We start from the raw sequence: 18,018 nt of genomic DNA, 5'->3' as shown, positions 1-18,018 counted from the left end.
TAGCATCATTGATCGTTCCACATCTGTTACCGTATTAGCACCACATACCCTACCATGACTGGAATCTTAGCATCGTTGACCCTTCCACACCTAAAATCATATTAGCACCACATACCCTTCCACACCTAGAACCTTAGCATCATTGAGCCTTCCACACCTAGAACCTTATTAGCACCACAGACCCTTCCACGCCTAGAACCTTAGCATCATTGAGCCTTCCACACCTAGAACCTTATTAGCACCACAGACCCTTCCACACCTAGAACCTTAGCACCACTGACCCTTGCACACCTGTTACCTTATTGGCACCACAGACACTTCCACAGCTAGAACCTTGGCACCGTCGATCCTTCAATGCCTATTATCTTATTAGCACCCTTCCAGATGTAGAACCTTATTAGCACTGTTGCCCCTTCCAGACATAGCACCCTACCATCATTGTCCCTTCCAGTCTGAGAACCTTAGATCCTTGACACACTCCTAGAATGTTAGCACTGCTTACTCGTCCATTCCTAGCACTGCCTACTCTCCTGGTCCTAGAAACTTCCAGTCCTAGAACTTTAGTACCATTGACTCTTACAATCCTAGAACCCTAGCACCACTGACCTTTCATCCTAGAACCTTTGCACTTTTGTCCCTTGGCATCCTAGAATTCTTACAGTGCTCTACCTCTCTCTCTTTAGATCCTAGGGCATTAGCACTGTAGCACTGTTGACTCTCCCATTCTTAGAACTTTAGAATTGATGACTCTTTCAATCCTAGGATCCTAGTACCCATGAGCCTGCAGATCCTAAGCCTTAGCCTCATTTCCTCTTTGGATCCTATGACCTTGACATTGTTGACCCTTCCAGTTTTAGACCTTTAGCCTTGTTGGCCCCTTGAATTCTATAACCTCAGCACCATTGGCCCTCCCAGTCCTAGACTCATAATGGTTAAGCCTTTAAGTCCTAAAGCATACTCATTCTTGTGGCTGGGCCACGGAACATGATACTTAGCCACGACTGTGTCAGGCACCCACTCCAGGGAAAAAGGAGTTCCCCACACCCAAACCACATGTTGGAGAGTGAAGGGACTGGGTGGTTCCTCGAACAAAATCTGGATGCTATCCCCAGAAGAAGTGGAAGGCATCAGTAGCCAACATCAACCCATTTGGGAATACATGTTAATGGGCACCCTTCTGCCATCTGTGGGCAACTGACGCAAGATGGGGAGTCTGGAAAGCTTCCTGGAGCAGTGGGGCATGAGTTAATTCCCGTTTGTAGGGAGATGGCGTTTCTGGATGAGAGTATGCCACGAGCAAAAGCCATGGGAAGAATGGGGGTGGCCAGTGATGCTATTGCACAGGCTTGGGCATGCAAGGGCCTAGAAGGAGGGGAGTGAGGACTGGATTGGGAAGGCCTCAAAGACCAGGTGAGGTAGGGCTAGGAGTGGAGGTGGAAGGGAGCTTCTGTCTGGTGAAGCCAAGCGTGGGTGAGGCTTTGCATGCCAGAGCATCAAGCCTGGGCTTGACCCCTACAAGTCTTGCCCAGACATCATCCATCAGTGAGCTGACTCAGAGCTGGAGCCAGGAGAACAAGGATTCCAAAGACTTCCTTTGAGGGATGAGGAAAGGTGGCCCAGAGAGAGGAAGGGAGTGGCCCAGGGTCACTCGCACAGTGGGTATCAGGAGATGGGGATGGGACCGATTGCCCAGCCCCACCCTTCACAGATCTCCCTGTCTCTTATCCCCCACCCCCAGGGAGGTCTTAGGGCTGGTGGACATGTTTGCCCTGGAGAATGGCGAGCTGGGGCCCCTTCTGTCTCCTGGCACCCTGCGGGGTTTGGAGGATGAATGTGTCACAGATGTCAAGGTACCTGGAACATGGCATTGGCAACTGGGAAGGGGGAGGGGAGAGTCACAGGGGGCTTAGAGTGGCCCTCCTTCCCCCTTTCACTATTTTCATCTCCCTTTTCCTCTGCATAAATCTGAGTTCTGTCCGAAAGCCCTGCCTACCTTCCAAGACATAGAAATGTAAGTCTATATGATCATTTCTGTCTTCTGCTCAATGTCATAGCCCAAGCACCCAGCCTGGCATCGAGATATTCAGTTTAATACACTGAGACACTTCAATTCTTAGAGGGAAAGTTAGTTATAAAACCTCAGCTCACAGACTCAAAGGCTTGGCATCAAAGCATCTTCTAAGCCAGCTGGGCATAGGTCCTGCTGATCAGAATGGCTCCAGACATAAACACCCAGCTGGCCAGGACGGTGTCCACTGCCTAAAGGCCAGCCCTAGCCCAACCCCAGAAATCTGAATCTTGCCAACTCTGGAGCCTAGGATCTTAGAGCCGAATGTGTCTACATACTCAGACCCATGACCTGAAGACATTTGACCAGAGAATCAGAGAAGTGCAAGACTTAAAATCCCAAACCTGTTGCCATCAAGTCAGTTCGAACTCAAGATGACCCCACATGTTATGGAGTAGAACTGCTCCATAGGGTTTTCTTGGCTGTAATCTTTACGGCAGCAGATCACCAGGCCTTTCTTCCACAGCGCTGCTGGGTGGGTTTGAACATCAACCTTTAGTTGAGCGCAAACTGTCAGGACCTTGGAATTCTTGAATCACAGAATCTGAGAATCTTGAGCTAATTAATTGTTTTGCAGAACCTGACAGCAGAGTCTTAGGACCATAAAATAATGAAATCATACACCCTTAAGTCCACCAACTATTAGACGGAGGAAGTGTAAAACTGCTGACTGTTTATGGGATCAAACTGACAACAGCGACTTGAAAGATTAGATAGGAACCCTAGGGGGCAGTGAGTCTATGTCAACGGGGGAGGAACAACTCAGAAAATGAGGGTGAGAATGGTTGCACAACTCAGAGAATGTAATCAATGTCACTGAATTGTACACGTAGAAACTGTTGGATTGGTGTATGTCTTGCTGTTTATATTCTCAACAACAAAACAAAATAAACAAAATTATGAAAAATAAAATAACAATCATCATTTAAAAAGCCACTGACTCTCACTGTTCAGGAAGCTGAAGTTTCTGTTTATGATGATGGAAAAATTGGCAAGGATAATTGGTAAGGGTTGTACAAGATATCACTAAATTGTACCCATGAAAAATGTTGAATTGGCAAATGTCCTATCGTATGTATTTTTGACACAATAAAAAAGGGGAAAAAACCCACTGAATTTTTTATTGTGGTAAAAATATGCACATATGAACAAACAATGGCTGTTTCAACATTTTTTACAGTACAATGCAGTGGCATTAATCATAGTCACTGTATTGTGCCATCATCGCCACTATCCATGTCCAAATTTTCCCATCCCCCTTAACAGAAACTCAGTGCCCCCTAAGCGATAACTCCCCTGGCTTCCTTCCTCCCACCCCTGGTAATCACTCATAAACTTTGGTCTCTGTATGCTTGCCTGTTCTAGATGTCTCACTTAGATGAGATCATACACTATCTGTCCTTTTATGACTGACATTTCACTCTGCATAATGTCAGGGTTCATCCATGTCGTAGTGTGTACCAGAATGTCATTTCTCTTTATGGCTGAGGGGCATTCCATTCGACGGATAGACCACGTTTTGCTTATCCATTCGTTTTTTGAAGATAATATTTTATCGTATTTTCGGTGATAGTTTACACAGCAAATTAGGGTCCCATTTGACAATTTGTACGCATATTATTCAGTGACGTTAGTTACATTTTCCACAATGTGTCAATGTTCTCTTTAATGGCTCTCTGTTTCCAGTGCTCTAGATTCCCTGCCCCCTTATCTTCTCTTCTTTGCTTTAGAGTAATTGTTGACCTTTTGGCCTTAATGTCGCTGGTTTTTCAATGGAGTGCCATACTCAAGGGTAATAACCTTTATTTTGTGTTCCAATCTGTTATTTCACTAAAAGGTGACCTCAGGCGGTAGTTTCCATCTGAAGCTTAAATATCCTTTCTTTTTTTTTTTTTTAATTTTTTATCGTGCTTTAAGTGAAAGTTTACAAATCAGGTCAGTCTGTCATAGAAAAATTTATATGCGCCTTGCTATATACTCCTAGTTGCTCTCCCCCTAATGAGACAGCACACTCCTTCTCTCCACCCTCTGTTTCTGCGTGCATTCAGCCAGCTTCTGTCCCCCTCTGCCATCTCATCTCCCCTCCAGACAGGAGCTGCCCACATAGTCTCATGTGTCTACTTGAGCCAAGAAGCTCACTCTTCACCAGTATCATTTTCTGTCCCATATTCCAGTCCAATCCCTGTGTGAAGACTTGGCTTTGGAAATGGTTCCTGTCAAGGTCTAAGGACCATGATCTTCAGGGTCCTTCTAGTCTCAGACCATTAAATCTGGTCTTTTTATGAGAATTTTAGGTCTGCTTCCCACTGCTTTCCTGCTCCCTCAGGGGATAAATACCCTTTCATTTTTTGATGGACATTTGGGCTAAGCCCTTGGCTGCTAACCAAAAAGTCAGTGGTTTGAACGCACCAGCTACTCTACAGAAGAAAAATGTGACAGCCTTAGAAACCCTATGGGGCAGTTCTATTTTGTCCTATAGGGTTGCTATGAGTCCAACTGGCAATGAGTTTTAATATTCCATTGTGTGTATATATATCACATCTTGTTTATCCTTTCACCTGTTGATGGACATTTCCATTGTTTCTACCTCTTGATTATAAATCGTAGACTTGGGCATGGAAGGGGTGGGGGAAGTTTTCTGGCCCAGTCTGCTACCTCCACATCACCTTGACTGGCCTCAGCTATGAGCTCAGGCAGCTTTAGATTCTCAGGTAGAATCTAGAGTGCTTGAAGCTAAAGGAGAGGGGATCACGGCGGTGGAGGTGGGGGAGACCCTCAGGCCAGGCAGCCCTGACTCCTGCCCCTCTTCCCCAACTCCCCACTCCAGGCTCAGACTCGGGCAGCCCTGCTTCGAGCGCTACAGGAAGATGAGGAGCACTGGGGGACCACGGAGGTCCAGCCCAGCAGCCTGGCCCAGGACGTGTGTGAGGTAGGGGGCGGGAGGAGGGAGGGAGTCAGCTGGGCAGTGTGGGTGGGAAGGCAGGACCTCACCCCCTGTCAACACCTCCTCCTCCCCTGGACCTTGCAGCTGCTGGAAGAACACACAGAGCGTGCGCCCCGCATCAGCCAGGAGTTCGGGGAGCGAATGGCCCACTGCTGCCTGGGAGGGCTGGCCGAGTTCCTGCAGAGGTATGGGGAGGGGGCATGGGTCTGGGGCAGCAGTAGGGTGGGGAGATGGAAGGGAATGAAGCAAGGAGGGGGGAGAGTACATGGTGGGGATCCCAGGCTCTGATGGGCCAGGTGCCAGGTGAGGGGCTGTACCCAGCGGCGCTCCATCTGTCGGTCATCCCTTGTCCCTTCCACTTCTCCTCCACCAGCTTCCAGCAGCGTGTGGAGCGATTCCACGAGAACCCAGGAGTCCGGGAGCTGCCGCCTGACGCCTATATCAGCAGGACCATCACCTTGGTCAACTGTGGTCCACCCCTGCGGTGAGAGCATGCAGTGTGTGAGAGGGAGGGCCAGGTGAACTGGGGTGCCCAGACCCTGGCAGGGTTGGTACGGCTGGCTGGCCCAGCAAGGCATGAATGTACAAGGGGCTTCAGAAGCATGGGGTCTGGGAGTACTAGAAAGAACCGTGGCATCTTTTAGAATGATAGAATAATCAGGACACTGGAGAGTTAGAAGGTCCCTGTGTGATGCAAATAGTTTGAGCTCGACTGCTAACCTAAAGGTTGGTGGCTCGAACTCCCCCAGTAGCACTGTGGAAGAAGGGCCTGGCAATCTGCCTCCCTATGGAGTAGTTCTACCCTGTAACATGTGGGGTCATCATGAGTCAGAAAACACTCCACAGCAAGTGGTTTGGTATTTTTTTTTTTTTTTTTTAGTTTTTCAGGTATTCTGTATAGAAACCTAGAAGCCAAACTCCAAGACTGAGAATTAACAAATTTTTTTTTTACCTTTTTGAAAACTGACTTTCATTTTTTATTGCATTTTAAAAAACTGGTAATGCATTAACATGGTTCAAAATTTAAAAGATATAAAAGGTGTCTTTTCACAAATCTCCCACCCACCCCAGTTCTCTATATATACCTGAGATAGCCAAGATCACTGGTTTCTCCCAGGGTTTACAGGGGCAGCGTGTACACTTGCTGTCAATATGTATAAATAACTGTATATTTGCATCTGCACATGTTTTATACATATACAAGTAAACATATTTATATTTTTTATAAATATGGTGGGACCATGGTTAAAGTGCTCGGCTGCTAACCAAAAGGTTGGTGGTTCAAAACCACCAGCTGGTCCTCGGGAGAACGATGTGGCAATCTCGTTCCATAAAGATTACAGCCTTGGAAACCCTATGGGGCCGTTCTACCCTGTCCTGTAGGGTTGCTATGAGTTGGAATCGACTCAGTGGCAATGGGTTTGGGTTTTGGAATCTTTATGGGAGCAGATTACCAGGTCTTTCTCCCTCGGAGCTGTTGGGTAGGCTCTAAGCACCGACCTTTTGGTTAGCCGCCGAGCGCTTTAAGCACTGCACCACCAGGGCCCCCTTGTATTATATATAAAAAAAAATATACATATACATTTATAAACAAGTAAATACATTTAACTATGTGTGTGCATATATATATAATTCCTTTTCCTTTTTAAAAAAAACTACAAATGGTAGAATATTGTACACTCTTCTGCCTTTTCACCCTTCAACAGCTTGGAGATCTTTTCATAGTCCTGCATGAAGAGTTAGAGTTTCCACATTCCTTTTTAATATCTGAACCGTATTTCACCGTTTAGATGCACCATCATTTATTTACCTGGTCTCCGGGGGATGGGTGTTTGACTCTGCTCTTTTGCAGATAATAGCCTTTGCACAAATGTCGTTCCCCCATAAGTGTGGGGTTGGAGGCACACACTCCCAGAGTGCATCTGCTGGGTCAAGGACCCCATGTGGGTTATTTGGGCAGAAGGTGCCCAATTGCCTTCTGTAGAGCCCTGACCAGGTTGCTGCCTCTTTGGCAATGGAAAATCATAGACCGTTACCATTACAGGAAATTGGAAGCATAGAGACTTAGAATTTTAGAGGTCCTGGACCACAGCCTTTGAGAATGCGAAAATCATTACATTTTTAAGTGAGCCGTAGGTCTCCCCACTGTCACCCAGAAAGGCACCAAAAGAAACTGAGACCCAGAGAGACCCCTTCCCCTCCCCCAACATACCTTAAACCCCCAGATGTCCCTCAGCCCTCTGACATCCCCCAGCCACTCAGACATTTCCCAGCCCCCAGGCCTTCCCTAGCCTGCTGGCCTTCCCTAGACCTTCCCCAGCCCCCTGACATCCCCCAGACCTTCTCCAGCCCCCTGTCATCCCCCAGACCTTCCCTAGGCCCCTGTCATCCCTAAGACCTTCCCCAGCCCCTCTGGCATCCCCCCAGACCTTCCCCAGTTCCCCTGACATCACCCAGCCCCCAGACCTTCCCCAGCCTCCCTAACATCCCCCAGACCTTCCCCAGCCCACTGACATCCACCAGATCTTCCAGCCCCCCTGACATCCTCCAGCCCAGAGACATTCCCCAGCTTCCCTGACTTCCCCCAGCTCCACCATCACGGGAGCCAAAGGAGAGACAGGCAGCGAGGCTGGGATAATAGAGTTTCTTGACTTTTGACTCCACCGATCCCACAGGGCCCTGGCTGAGCGCCTGGCCCGGGTGGGGCCCCCCGAAAGTGAGCCAGCTCGGGAAGCAGCGGCCAGCGCTCTGGACCGCGTGAGCCGGCTCTGCCAACGTGTCCTGGCAGACCTGCTATTCCAGGAGCTCCAGGTGAGTAAAGGGGAAACAGTGCCAGGACAGGGGAGCACCCCCTCCTCTGAGTTCCCTTCAGCCGGTGACACAGTGCTTGGGAAGCAGGCGGGAGGAGGGGTATGGCCCTATCTGAGCTGTTTGCAGGGAGGTGTGTGGGTTCAGGAAGGAAGAGGTGGGAGGAGGTGGGCAAGGGGAGGGCAGAGAGGCCCCAGCAGGAAGAGGGCCTGGGGATTGATTGGGTGGAGTCCCCCCTCTGGGGTCCCTAAATCCTTGCCCAGGCTGTTCCAGGCCCTCAAGCCCCATCCACCCATCTCTGGGGCTAGGTCCAGAGTGGGTGAGAGTCTGTGTGGAGGGGGTTTGTGGGAGCACAAAGAACAAGACTGAGACATGTGCATCCCTGCTTGTCATACTTGCCCAATCCACCACGTTGTACATCAACTCCTGTCCTTCCTCTGCCCAGATCCTTCCCAGGGCTCCTGGCCCACTCTGGATCAAAGCCAGAGTCCTCATCCACGAGACTCTGCATCATCTGTCTTCTTTCCTCTGGCCTCCACTCTCCCCTTACTCACTCCACTCCAGCCCCACCGGCCTCCATGCTGCTCCTTGAACATGGCAGGTACATTCCTGCCACAGGGCGTTTGCACAGCCTGTGCCCTCTGCTTGCAATGCTCTTCTCCCAGTGATCCACAGGCGCCCTCTCTCACCTCCTTCAAGTCTTGACTCCAGTGTCACCATCTCAGTGACAACTTCCCTGACCTCCTTATTTACAATAGAAGCCCCTCAAGCCCCCCTTCTCTCTTCCTGCTTTATTTGCCTCCAAAGCAAACCACTTATTGCTGCCTGTCACGCTATCTTTTACTTATTTATTTTTGTTATTATCTGCCTTTTCCCACTGGAATGTTAGCTCCTCAAGGGCAGGGATTTTTGGAATGTTTTTCAAATAAGTTTTCTATTATGGAAAATTTCAAACATACACAAAAGAAGGTAGAATGACAGATGACCCTTTGTGAACCCATCACCCAGCTGCAGCAAGTCTCAGCTCCTGGCCAAACTTGTTTCATCTCTTTCCTCTCCCATCCCACCCACCGGGTTATTATTATTTTTTTCTCTCTTCAGTATCTATTTATTTATTCATTTTTTATTATTGTACTTTAGATGATGGTTTACAGAACAAACTAGCTTCTCATTAAACAATTAGCACACATATTGTTTTGTGACGTTGGTTGCTAACCCCATGACATGTCAACACTCTCCCTTCTCAACCTTGGGTTCCCTATCACCAGCTTTCCCGTCCCCTCCTGCCTTCTCATCCTTGCCCCTGGGTAGGTGTGCCCCTTTAGTCTCGTTTTGTTTTATGGGCCTGTCTAATCTTTGGTTGAAGGGTGAATCTCAGGAGTGACTTCATTACTAAACTAAAAGGGTGTCCGGGGGCCATACTCTCAGGGTTTCTCCAGTCTCTGTCAGGCCAGTAAGTCTGGTCTTTTTTTCTGAGTTAGAATTTTGTTCTACATTTTTCTCCAGCTCTGTCCAGGACCCTCTATTGTGATCCCTGTCAGAGCAGTCAGTGGTGGTAGCCGGGCACCATCTAGTTGTGCTGGACTCAGTCTGGTGGAGGCCGTGGTAGTTGTGGTCCATTAGTCCTCTGGGCTAATCTTTCGCTTATGTCTTTGGTGTTCTTCGTTTTCCCTTACTCCAGAAGGGGTAAGACCAGTGGAGTATCCTAGATGGTTGCTCACAGGCTTTTAAGACCCCAGACGTTACTCACCAAAGTACAGTGTAGAACATTTTCTTTATAAACTATGTTAAGCCAGTTGATCTGTATGTTTCCCGAGACCATGGTCCCCTCAGCCCCAATCCCAGTCATTCGGCAGGGCCTCTTTTTTGAAACAAGCATAACCACAATGCCATTTTCATACCAAACACCAAAAAAACCCAAATCCTTTGCCGTCGAGTTGATGCCGACTCACAGCAACCCTATAGGACAGAGTAGAACTGCCCTATAGGGTTTCCAAGGAGCACCTGGTAGATTTGACCTTCTGACCTTTTGGTTAGCAGCTGTAGCTCTTAACCGCACCACCAGGGTTTCCATACCTAACACAGGGAACAATAATTGCTTAATGTCATTAGATATCGGGTCAGTGTTGAGGTTCCCCTGGCTGTCTCATGACTGAGTGCCTGAGGTTTGGTTTACCTTGTTCTCTGCTGTGTTCCAAGCACTCTGCCCAGGGCAGTGCCCCCAGGAGGGGCTCTGAGAATGTTTGTTGAACGACTGAATGAAGGAGTCCCTGGGTGGCAAAAACAGTTTGCTCTCAGCTGCTAACCAAAAAGGTTGGTAGTTCGAGTCCATCCAGAGGTGCCTCGGAAGAAAGGCCTGGCAATCCTTCTGAAAAATCAGCCATTGAAAACCCTATGGAGCACAATTCTACTCTGACACACACAGGGGTTGCCATGAGTCAGAATCGACTCAAGGGCAATTGGTAGTTGTGGAGGATATGGGGTGCTGGGACCGGGGAATGGCCCTTGTTTCAAGCCCACTTGGTCCCAAATAGGGTTACCTTGGACAAATTGCTTCTCCTCTCGAGGTCTCTGTGCTCTCCTGGAAAAGCTCTTCTGGGATGAGAATTCCAGGCCTCTCAGGTGGCTGTGAGGGAGCAGTGGGATTTTGGATGTAATGCGCTTAGCCCAGGTGCTGGCTTCCAGTTGTGGGCCGTCATTATCTTCGTAAGTGTACAGACTATAGCAACAGCGAACACATCCTGAGCGCTCATGAGGTGGGTCTTATCACCATTTCCATTTTACAGAGGAGCAAACAGGCATACCAAGTGGCAGGGAGAGCCCCAGCAGTCTGGCTGGAGTCTATGATCTTAATTTATAAACCACTATGTATTTTATTGTTTTAGGTGAAAGTTTACACAGCAAGTTAGTTTCCCGTTCAACAATTCACACACACATTGTTCCCTGACATTGGGTGCTGTTCCTGCAACGTATCTGCGCTCTGCCTGTTTCTACCTTGCCATCCCCATTCCCACCCCTCCAGTTTCCCTGACCCTCCTTGCCTTCTCACCTTTGCATTTGGACAAATGTTGCCCATTTGGTCTTGTATCGTTGATTGTTCTTGGGAGCACATTCCTCACAGCTGTTATTGTTTATTTTATAGGTCAGTCTATTATTTGGCTAAAAGGTGACCTCTGGGAATGGCTTAGTTCCAGGTTAAAGGGTGTCTTAGGGCAAGTGTCTCGGCGTTCCTTTAGTCTCTATCAGTTCCTTAAGTTTGGTCTTTTTTATGATTTGAATTTCATTCTACATTTTTATCCCATTCTAACTGGGACCTCCTGTTGTGTCCCTGGTCAGAACGGTTGGTGGTAGTAGCCGGGCACCATCTAGTTCTTCTGGTCTCAGGCTAGAAAAGGCTGTGGTTCATGTGGGCCATTAGTCCTTGGACTAACTTCTTCCTTGAGTCTTTTGTCTTTCACTCTCCTTCGCTTCAGGTGGGAAGAGACAAATAGTCGTATCTTAGACGGCCCTTTGCAAGCTTTTAAGACCCCAGATACTATTTACCAAACTGGGATGTAGAACATTATCTTTATGAACTAAGTTATGCCAGTTAACGTAGTTGTTCCACGAGACTATGGTCCTGAGCCTTCAAGCCCAGTAACTCAGTCCCACGAGGTGTTTGGATATATCTGGGAAGCATCCATAACTGTGTCCCTTATGTGCTTTATTGTTTTAGTATGAATATATATGCAGCACACACAATAAACCACTATATATATTTTAAGGAAACTGGTAGTGCAATGGTTAAGCACTCAGCTGCTAACCAAAAGGTCAGCGGTTCAAATCCACCAGTCATTCTACGGGAGAAAGATGTGGCAGTCTGCTTCTATAAAGACTGCAGCCTTGTAAACTCTATGAGGCAGTTCTACTCTGTCCTACAGAGTCTCTAAGTCAGGATCGACTCGACGGCAATGGGTTTGATTTGATTTATATATGTTTTAGATCCTTGGGTGGTGCAAACAGTTTGCACTCAACTACTAATCTAAAGGTTGGTGGTTCAGATCCACCCAGTGGTCCCTCGGAAGAAGGATCTGGTGATCTGCTTCTGTAAAGATTATCCTCAAGAAAACCCCATGGAGCAGTTCTGCTCTGTAACACACGGGGCTACTATGAGTCACAATTGACTCGCTGGTAATGGGGTCTTTGTATGTTTTGAGAGAAAGACTGAAACAGATGAAAATAGGAAGATACTGAGAAAGCAAGGTAGGTTGGGGAGAGAGAGAAGGAAAGAGGTTGAGAGAGACAGACTGGGACAGAGACAATTCGAGGGAGAGATATCAGAAAAAGATAAAGACACAGGAAAATGAGACACAAATAGTTAAGCTCTTGACTACTAGCCAAAAGGTTCGTGGTTCAAACCCACCCAGAGGCACCTTGGAAGACAGGCCTGGCAATCTGCTTCCAAAGGGTCACAGCCTTGGAAACTCTATGGAGCACAGTTCTACTCAATTGACTCGATGGCAACTAACAACTGTATACATGTGAATATACATATATAAATGTGTGCCTATGTATTGAAGGGTGTGTGTGTATAAAAACTTTTTGCCATCGAGTTGATTCTGACTCATAGCGACCCTATGGACAGAGTAGAACTGCCCCATAGGGTTTCCAAGGAGTGGCTGATGGATTTGAACTGCCAACCTTTTGGTTAGCAGCCAAGCTCTTAAACCACTGTGCCACCAGGGCTCCGTATATATGTATAGATACCCTCACATTTCAGAGAGATACACAGCAGGCGTGTGTAAGTGAGTGACTGTGGGGAGTGTCTGAATGGGTTGACAGGAGAGTGTGTGCATGCACGGGCGTTAGGTGGGTTTCCGCGTGCCCTGCTTTTCCGTGAAGCTCACAGGCTGTAGTTTCGGAAGTTCAGAAGCCTAGGCTGCTGCTGGGATGAGAGAGGGAAGGGGGTCCTGGGTCCGAGTGGGATGGGGACCTGCTTCAAGCCCCCGTGGCCACCAAGCCTGTGTGTTTCCAGGCACTTCACACTCTGTGTCCACTCTGACTGCAGCACCTCACCTTCCTCCCAGCCTCCATTGCATGGACAGGGCCACTGCCCACTCTGACTCCCCTCTCCCCACTCGTGATCACTCACTAAACCAATTAAAACCAGTTGCAGTAACGTTGACTCCAGCTCATGGCGACCTCATGTATGTCAGAGTAGAACTGTGCTCCACAGGGTTCTTTTCAACTGCTGGGTTTTTGGAAGTGGATTGCCAGGCCTTTCTTCCGAGATGCCTCTCGGTGAACTCGAACTTCCAAACTTTCAGCCAGCAGATGAGTGTGTTAACTGTCTGCACCACCCAGGGACCTGTGATCACTCACTACATCCTATGACTTCTACCACTTGGATTCTCCTTTCCCCTATCCCTCCTGGCACTTGCCACCTGCTGCCTGGGTCTTGCCCCAGCCTCCTCCCTGACTCTGCCTCAGTCTGGAGCCTCTCCCCAACCCACCCCCAGCTCTGTAAAGCTTACACCAACCCTCTGGCTTCACTGCTGAGAACCGCACCATGGGTCCTCAGTGGCTTTGGAAGAGAACCCAGGCTCCTTACTGAAGCCCCCTCGCCTTTGTGGTCTGGCCCTGCCCACCTGCCCAGCCTTCTTTCCACTTCCCCATCACACAGGTGCCTCCAGCCAGCCACCAGAGTCGGCCTGACAGGCATGTGACCTGCACAGCTGCACAGAGGCTCTTAGAAGTCCCCCCAGCCTCCTTAGTTCAATGCTCTATTGTTGCCACCTTAGAGTTCCCAATAATTTTTAAACAAGGCCCCCCGTTTCATTTTGCACTGAGCCCCACAAATTATGTAGCTGGTCTTACCACTCATTCTGACTCTCCTTTGGTTTTCGGAAAGACTCCTGTGCACTTGCTCTTTCCTTAGCCTAAGCTACTCCTTTCCCCACCCCTTACATTCTCCAGGTCTCAGCTCAGCAGCTCCTCCTCCAGGAAGCCCTCCCTGACTCTCTATGCTAAGTCAGACACCCCTTCTGGGCTCCCCCAGCCTCCTGGGCTTCCCCTACCCCAGCTCTGCCCACTCTGGGTCCTCACCATCTGGGGACAGGTCTGTTGCCTGCCTGGACAGAGCCCCAGAGAACAGGTGTGGAGGGTGCTGCCTGCGTCCCCAGCACTACCCAGCCCTGTTTGAGCAAGGTGCAGGACTTTGGGAATCTGTGTTGAAAAAGTGAAGAAAAAGGGTGGAAGGCAGGAGAACTGTGACCTGCGCCTCCGTCCCCACAGCCCCACTTCAGCAAGTTGATGCGGAGGAAGTGGCTGAGCAGCCCCGAGGCCCTGGACGGCATCGTGGGCACGCTGGGGGCCCAGGCGCTGGCACTGCGCAGATTGCAGGACGAGCCCTACCAGGTACGCCTGCCTCGGGGAGGACTGGGAGGTGGCGCCCTGCGGGGGCTCTGCTGGAACTGGGGTGTAGGGCGGGGAGGCGGATGCAGACAGGGTTGGGGGCGCTGGGAGGTGGGGCTCCGGATAATGTGGAAAGAGGGCTGGGCTGGAGTGCCCTGTGAGGACTGGGAGGGGGTCCTCCGGCTGGTTACCGCGGGTCAGGGGAAAGCATCGCAGGGGAGGCCAGGGGTCGCCCTTTGGGCCAGAAGGGGTGGGGGCAGGGAGGGAGACAAGGCCGGGGGCGGGCGCCGGGGGCGGGATCACCGCGGTTCATCCCTGTCGGTCTGTCTCACCCTTCACCCCCAACAGGCACTGGTAGCCGAGCTGCACCGGCGAGCGCTGGTGGAGTACGTGCGGCCCCTGCTCCGCGGGCGCCTGCGCTGTCGCTCCGCGCGGACCCGCAGCCGCGTGGCGGGGAGGCTGCGGGAGGACGCGGCGCAGCTTCAGAGGCTGTTTCGGCGGCTGGTCAGTGCGGGGCGGGGCGGGGTCTCGAGAACTAGGAAAATTTTGGCCTCCGAGATTCCTCACACTCTAAAGTGGGGGCTTCGAATGAGACCTTTGCCCAACTTCCTAGCAGTCAGCCTCCAAGAATAACAATACCAACTCGTGACCCTGCCAGGCGCAGTTCCTTTGCACGAATAAACTGGCTTTCTAGCGTGCGTCTGAGTGCCTCAGTTTCCTCAGCTGTAAAACAAGGATAATAATTGTCCCTGTACATGGTTTGGAAACCCTGGCGGCATAGTGGTTAAGTGCTATGGCTGCTAACCAAAAGGTCGGCAGTTCAAATCCACCAGGTGCTCCTTGGAAACCCTGTGGGGCAGTTCTACTCTGTCTGTGGGGTCACTATGAGTCGTCAGAATCGACTGGACGGCAGTGGGGTTTTTTGTTTTTTTTTTTTTTTGGTACTCGGCAAGGCTGGAAGGGCCTCACTCAGCAGCTATTCCAGGAGCTTCTAGCCTGGAGCTGTTAGAATGTTTTTTGCTTTTGTTTTTCTTCCTTTTTTTTTTAAGTTTATATTGATATTGAGATAAGTATAGATTCACACGCAGTTATAAAAAAAGAAGACAGAGAGATCCCTTGAACATTTGCCCATTTTCCCCCAATGGTAACATTTTGCAAACTTGGAATGGGTTTTGAGGGTTGTCTAAACCAAAAAAACCTAACCTGTTGCCCTCGAGTTGATTCCGACTCATAGCGACTCTATAGGACAGAGTAGAACTAACCTATAGAGTTTCCAAGGAGCACCTGGTGGATTTGAACTGCCAACCTTTTAAAGGTAAGCAGCTGTAGTACTTAACCACTAAGCCACCAGGGTTTCCGAGGGATGTCTAGGAGCCCAAAATTCTTTGCAAAACTGGAACTATGGATTTTTCTTCAGATTCCCAAAGGCCAAAGTCTGTTCCCCATTTTACAGATGGGGAAATCGAGGCTTGGAGGGGCAAGAGAATTGCCCTGAGTACTGGTCTCAGGAGGGAGTGGTCTTGGGAGGGGCATTGGGGCCAGAGTGTGAGCCCTGGCCTCTTTCCTGCAGGAGTCGCAGGCCTCGTGGCTGGACGCCGTGGTGCCCCATTTGGCGGAAGTCCTGCAGCTGGAAGACACGCCCAGCATCCAGGTGGAGGTGGGGGTGCTGGTGCGGGACTACCCAGACATCAGGTGAGAGCCCCGGCCCGCCGGCGGGCAGGCTATCCCGGCGGCCTGGGCGCTCGGCCCGCCCCACCGCCTGGCCAAGGTCTCCGGCGGACCTTGGCATCCGTCCCTGCGTTTCCTGCCTCCGGGCGAGGGAGGGAGGTGGCGAGCGTGTCTGACGGCCGTTTCCTGCTGGAACCAGGGCATTATTAATACGATTTCCCTCCTTCTCCTGCCGCCCGCCGCCGCTGCCGCCACCGCCACCAGGACTCGCAAACAAACAGGCGGTCACAGGAAGCCCGGGGCAGGGGGGCGCGGGGCCGCCCGGCGGCAGGAAGGGCCGGCCCTGCAGGGGAGCCGCGGGGGACACGGGGACACGCACGGGCACGCGGGCGCACACGCACTGCGACAGGGGCAGGAGCGGGCGCCATTCCAACCCTGGCAGGCCACTTCCCTTCTGTGTGACCCTCTCTGAGCCTCAGTTTCCTCATCAGTTCCATGGGGATAATCACACTCTCTTCAGAGGATTATTGGGGGATTCACCAAGGACAGCAGTAACAAAACCAGCCAGAACCCAAACCCGTTGCCATGGAGTGGAATTCTGACTCCTAGGGACCCTACAGGACAGAGTAGAGCTGCCCCATAGGGTTTCCAAGGCTGTCATCTTTACAGAAGGGAGCCCAGGTGTCACAGTGGTTAAGAGCTGGGCTGCTAACCAAAAGGTTGGCAGTTCGAATCCACCAGCTGCTCCTTGGAAACCCTATGGGGCAGTTCTCCTTTGCCCTATAGGGTTGCTGTGAGTCGGAGTCCAACGGATGGCAACGGGTGGTCTTTACTGAAGCAGACTGGAGTGGCTAGTGGGTTCCACCAGCGGCCCCCATGGACCTTTCTGTTAGCAGCCCAGCACTTGACCAGTGGGACACCAGGGTTCCATAAAAAAAAAAAAACAAAAAACCAGCTCTTGCTTACTGAGTCCTTAGGTCCTTAGGTCAGACCAGACCTTTTCCGAAGTTAGCGTTATATGGCCACTCTATCAGTAAGACGTATAATAAAAATTGCCCCGGGTAGTGCAAACAGGTCACCGTGCTCAGCTCCTAAACAAAAGGTTGGAGGTTCCAGTCCATTTCAGAAAAACCAGCCACTGACAACCCTATGGAGCACAGTTCGGCTCTGACACACATGGGGTCGCCACGAATCAGTTCCAACTCAAGGGCAACTCGTGGTATAAGAAAAATTATTTTCAAAAATATAGTCTATGCAAGTAAGGCCAACACTATTCTAAGGGCCACACATATCGATTTATTTCACACCTCCCACAACCCTGTGAGGTATCCTTATCATTTGAGGCACATGGAAATTCAGTAGTTTTTGGTGGCCCAGTAGTTAAGCACTCAGCTGCTAACCAAGAAGGTCGGTGGTTAGAACCCACCAGCCACTCCGTGGGAGAAAGATGTGGCAGTCCACTTCCCTAAAGATCGGAAACCCTGTGGGGCGGTTCTAGTCTATCCTACAGTGTCACTATGAGTCTGAGTTGACTTTATGGCTGCAGGTTTGGTTTTTTGGCTTTTTACCTCAAATGTCATAGCTAGCAAGTGGCAGTGTTGGGACTTGAATCCTGGCACCAGCGGGCTGGCTATAAAGCCGGTATACCTGACCACCACCCACACTGCCACTGTGAATGCCCTGGTGATGGCAGCTGCAGCACCACTAGTATGGCAGTCCTATTCTGGTACACAGACATCTTGTACCCAGAGACACAAGACCCACACACAAGCAGGACAAGGCATGGCCTGGGTTTAGGTTCTAGAGGTTAGGGTTTAGAGTTGAGGAAGGTTCTGGAACTGACTCAGGACTGATCGCTTTGCTTCTGAGGTGTAGGACCCATGGCCTTGGTAGGCACAGAGTCCTGGCATCACATGGAGACAGGGGTTCCAGCATTCCTGGTAGGTTGGGGTTTCTGAACTTGAATCTTGGGTCAAGAACCTAGAACTCGGGTTGAGAGTTCTCAAGCTGGGCTGAGGGTAGCGGTTCCAAAGCTGGGTTTGGGGGCCGTGTTTTAGAGCTGGGTTGAGGTGGCAGGTTCTCGAGCCTAAGTTTGCATTGGTGTTTTGGAGCTGCAGTGGTGGTGAGGATTCCACTG

The 18,018-nt window shown here is 50.2% G+C and overlaps 1 protein-coding gene across 1 annotated transcript in view; it reads left to right on the top strand.

Annotated features, from left to right (window-relative positions):
• The window catches only part of EXOC3L2 (exocyst complex component 3 like 2), a 38,637-nt gene that overhangs the window by 16,152 nt on the left and 4,467 nt on the right, over positions 1–18,018 (top strand). The window contains exons 4-11 of the mRNA XM_064293808.1: positions 1,739–1,850; positions 4,896–4,997; positions 5,097–5,197; positions 5,386–5,496; positions 7,688–7,823; positions 14,094–14,216; positions 14,562–14,717; positions 15,784–15,905. Of these exons, the coding sequence (XP_064149878.1) occupies positions 1,739–1,850; positions 4,896–4,997; positions 5,097–5,197; positions 5,386–5,496; positions 7,688–7,823; positions 14,094–14,216; positions 14,562–14,717; positions 15,784–15,905 (963 nt within the window). The remainder of the gene's footprint in view (positions 1–1,738; positions 1,851–4,895; positions 4,998–5,096; positions 5,198–5,385; positions 5,497–7,687; positions 7,824–14,093; positions 14,217–14,561; positions 14,718–15,783; positions 15,906–18,018) is intronic.

Source organism: Loxodonta africana, chromosome 11 (genome assembly GCF_030014295.1).
Source record: "Loxodonta africana isolate mLoxAfr1 chromosome 11, mLoxAfr1.hap2, whole genome shotgun sequence".
NCBI lineage: Eukaryota > Metazoa > Chordata > Mammalia > Proboscidea > Elephantidae > Loxodonta > Loxodonta africana.
The sequence above is the reverse complement of the archived record's forward strand: the minus strand, read 5'-3'. Positions and strand labels throughout refer to the sequence as shown.